Consider the following 3,303-nt stretch of genomic DNA (forward strand, 5'->3'; position numbering starts at 1 on the left):
ACCTGCGAACACCCAAATGCACACATGCTGCCATTATCTTCTTCAATGATGCCCCTTTTCAGTAATTGGAACCTTGTTGGTAGTATGTCTTTTAGTAATCTCCACCCGAATAATTTCAACTTTGATGGCATCCTTGCTCTCCAAATCGCCTTCAAAGCTACCAGTTTACTTGGCTCCTCTTCTTCACCATCCAAAACCACCTGTAGCTTAGCATAATAAGTTTTAACTAAGAAACCATCCATTCCATCCAAAGTCCACACAAAATTATCCTGCATAAGATGGTTTGGCTCCACACCTACTAAAATATTCAACAGATCCACTGTCTCCCTTTGTGCCTCGTGGTTCGCTTCATCTTCCTCACACTCAATCCTCCATTGCCATACGTTTTCCACCCAAGCACCCATGGATTGCACACTGCCATGTTTGTTTACAGCAACCTGAAATAAATTAGGAAATACAAAACATAGTGGCCTATGAACAATCCACTATGACAGCCAGAATGAGGTTTTGGATCCATCACCAATTCTGATTGACAGTAATTGAGTGAATCCATACTCATCATCTACATCCCCAATTTGCATCAGATCACGCCACCATAACGACTTCATGGAAATTGTTGCCTTGATAGTTTTGAATATAATTCTTTCATGTAATAGTCCATATCTTTCCTCAAGAATACCTCTCCAAATTGCATTATCTTCCTTGAGAAACCTCCACAACCATTTAGTAAGGAGAGCCTTGTTGAAAGCCAACATGTCCTTTACACCAAGCCCCCCGTCTTCCTTATGCTTGCAAATTGTCTTCCAGCTGATCCAGTTCACACCTTTCCTTTCTTCTACATTGTGCCATAGGAAGTTTCTTTGAAGTTTGACAATCTCCTCGTTGACCTTGATGGGCAGTTTGAAAAAAGAAAGATAATAGACAGGTAAATTAGTGATAACAGAATTTATAAGAGTAACACGACCACCAATGGATAATAATCTGCCAATCCATGGAGATAATTTAGCATTCATGTTCGTAATGACCGGATTCAGAAATGTGCTTCTTCTAGGATTACCTCCAACAACCACACCAAGAAATTTGAAAGGGATTCTGTCCAATTTACAAGATAAAAATTGACTTGCTGCCTGCAAAAAGTATTGATCAACACCCACCCCATACATCTTGCTCTTCCACATATTAACTCTAAGACCCGACACCATTTCAAATCCTCTCAAGATTACTTTTATTGCTCAAAGATTGTTCCATGATCCCTCACCCACCAGAATTGTATCGTCAGCAAATTGTAATACATCATATGTCACCTCATCATTAACTCTCAAGCCTTTAAATCCCCCTCGCATTATCGACTGTTTCACAATCCCTGTTAACCCTTCAGCCACAATTGTAAACAAATAAGGGGACAATGGATCGCCTTTCCGTAAACCTCTGAATACTCTGAACTCTTCAGTTGGACTACCATTTTATAATACCGACATATTTCTATTGAAGACAGTAGCATTCATCCATTTCATCCATCTTGAGCTGAATCCCATTTTGGTAAGCATATCCATTTCATCCATCTTGAGCTGAATCCCATTTTGGTAAGCATATCCATTTCATCCATCTTGAGCTGAATCCCATTTTGGTAAGCATTTCTGTTAAAAAATCCCAATCGACACAATCGTATGCCTGCGCAAAATCTACTTTAAACAATAGACAACTCATTTTCTTTCTTTTGACATAATCTAAAATCTCATTCGTGACTAACACGCCATCTAAGATCTGTCTACCAGGGACGAACGCTGTTTGAATTTAGAGATTAACTTCCCTAGCACTTTACCTAATCTGGCCGCAAGCAATTTGGATATAATTTTGTAGATACACCCCACTAGGCATATGGGCCTGAAATCATCTAAACGTTGCGGATGTTCTACCTTAGGAATCAAAGCAAGAAAAGATGCTGACATAGCTCGAGGAAGAGAAGCTTTTCGATGGAAGTCTTGTATGCACTGTACAAATTCATTACCCACAAATTCCCAGCATTCTTTTAATGAAATCGATGTTGAACCCGTCTGGCCCTGGGCTTTTGTCGCCATCGCAACTAAACACTACTTCTTTAATTTCCTCCCTTGTGAACTCTTCATCCAGCTGCAACCTCTCTGCCTCGGACAATTTGTTAAACTCTACTCCCGTTAGACTTGGTCTTGGATTCACACTCTTTCTAAACCTCTTCTCAAAATGATCTTTCACCCCTCTTTTCACCTCCTCGACCTCCTCTATGACTCCCTGTTCTGTCCGTATAGAAACTATTGAGTTTCTTCTTGTCCTTGCTTTTACTACCGAATGGAAATACTTTGAATTATTGTATCCTTCTTTTACCCACTTCATCCTTGATTTTTGCTTTAGAATGCTCTCTTTATGATTTAGGTTCCTCCAAATACTTTCTTGTAGTTTCCTACTTCTCTCCTCCATCTCCTTACTTAGCTGAGTTGTTACCACTATATCATCATCTTCTAACACATTGATCTCCTCCACATCTTCATCAAATTTCATATCAACCCATCCAAAAACATTACGGTTCCACCACCTTAATCTCTCTCTTAACCTTTTAAGTTTTTCCTTAAGTACAAAGGCACTTGTTCCATCCTCGTTGTGTGAATTCCATTCCGTCTTTACAAACTTCAAAAAATCTCCATGTTCAAACCAGCATTTAAACACTTTGAAGGGTTTGGGTCCCCAATCCACATTACTAGACTTCACCCACACCGGCCTATGATTTGATACATCCCTTTTCCCAGTCACCTGAGCCACTGCATTCCATAATTTAATGATGCCTTCCGATAATAGTATTCTGTCAATCCTACTACGCGCTCTACCATTTGAATTTAACCATGTAAATTTGTTCCCTAACATTGGCAAATCCACCACCTCCATTAATTCAATGAACTTAGAAAACTCCTCCATTTCTACCCTGCTAGACTGAACCTTCCCCCTTCTTTCTTCTCCCTTTTTTATTGCATTAAAGTCACCCCCAATTATCCACTCTCCAACTAGAAAATGTTGTTTCCACTCCAATAATCGATTCCAGAGTACTCTTTTTTCAGCTATACAACAAGAAGAATAAATGTTGACAAAGTAGCAATTCGTACCTTTCCAGTCCGCATTTACTCCCAGAATTCCTTTGTCTTTAAAGCTGAAAATAGGTTCAATTGTTCCCTTACTCCAAATTGTTAGTAACCCCCCAGATCGACCTTCAGAACCTACTGCAGACCACTCACAGTCCTTCAAACCCCAGAAACTTTTCGCTAAGCCCACCTCCAT

At 39.8% G+C, this 3,303-nt stretch overlaps 2 protein-coding genes across 2 annotated transcripts; both read right to left on the reverse strand.

Annotated features, from left to right (window-relative positions):
• Positions 1–485: 485 nt before the first annotated feature.
• LOC131630576 (uncharacterized mitochondrial protein AtMg00310-like) lies at positions 486–1,202 on the reverse strand. The gene has a single exon (XM_058901356.1). It carries the CDS (start codon positions 1,200–1,202, stop codon positions 486–488), a length of 717 nt encoding a protein of 238 aa, XP_058757339.1.
• An 802-nt stretch (positions 1,203–2,004) lies between these two features.
• On the reverse strand, positions 2,005–3,303 carry LOC131630577 (uncharacterized). Its single transcript, XM_058901357.1, has one exon. It carries the CDS (start codon positions 3,301–3,303, stop codon positions 2,005–2,007), a length of 1,299 nt encoding a protein of 432 aa, XP_058757340.1.

This window comes from Vicia villosa, unplaced genomic scaffold (genome assembly GCF_029867415.1).
Source record: "Vicia villosa cultivar HV-30 ecotype Madison, WI unplaced genomic scaffold, Vvil1.0 ctg.000700F_1_1, whole genome shotgun sequence".
Taxonomy (NCBI): domain Eukaryota; kingdom Viridiplantae; phylum Streptophyta; class Magnoliopsida; order Fabales; family Fabaceae; genus Vicia; species Vicia villosa.

What these genes read in the sequence shown, in the direction of transcription:
- LOC131630576 (XM_058901356.1), bottom strand. Translation starts at nt 1,202, where the DNA reads ATGGTGTCGGGTCTTAGAGTTAATATGTGGAAGAGCAAGATGTATGGG.
- LOC131630577 (XM_058901357.1), bottom strand. Translation starts at nt 3,303, where the DNA reads ATGGAGGTGGGCTTAGCGAAAAGTTTCTGGGGTTTGAAGGACTGTGAG.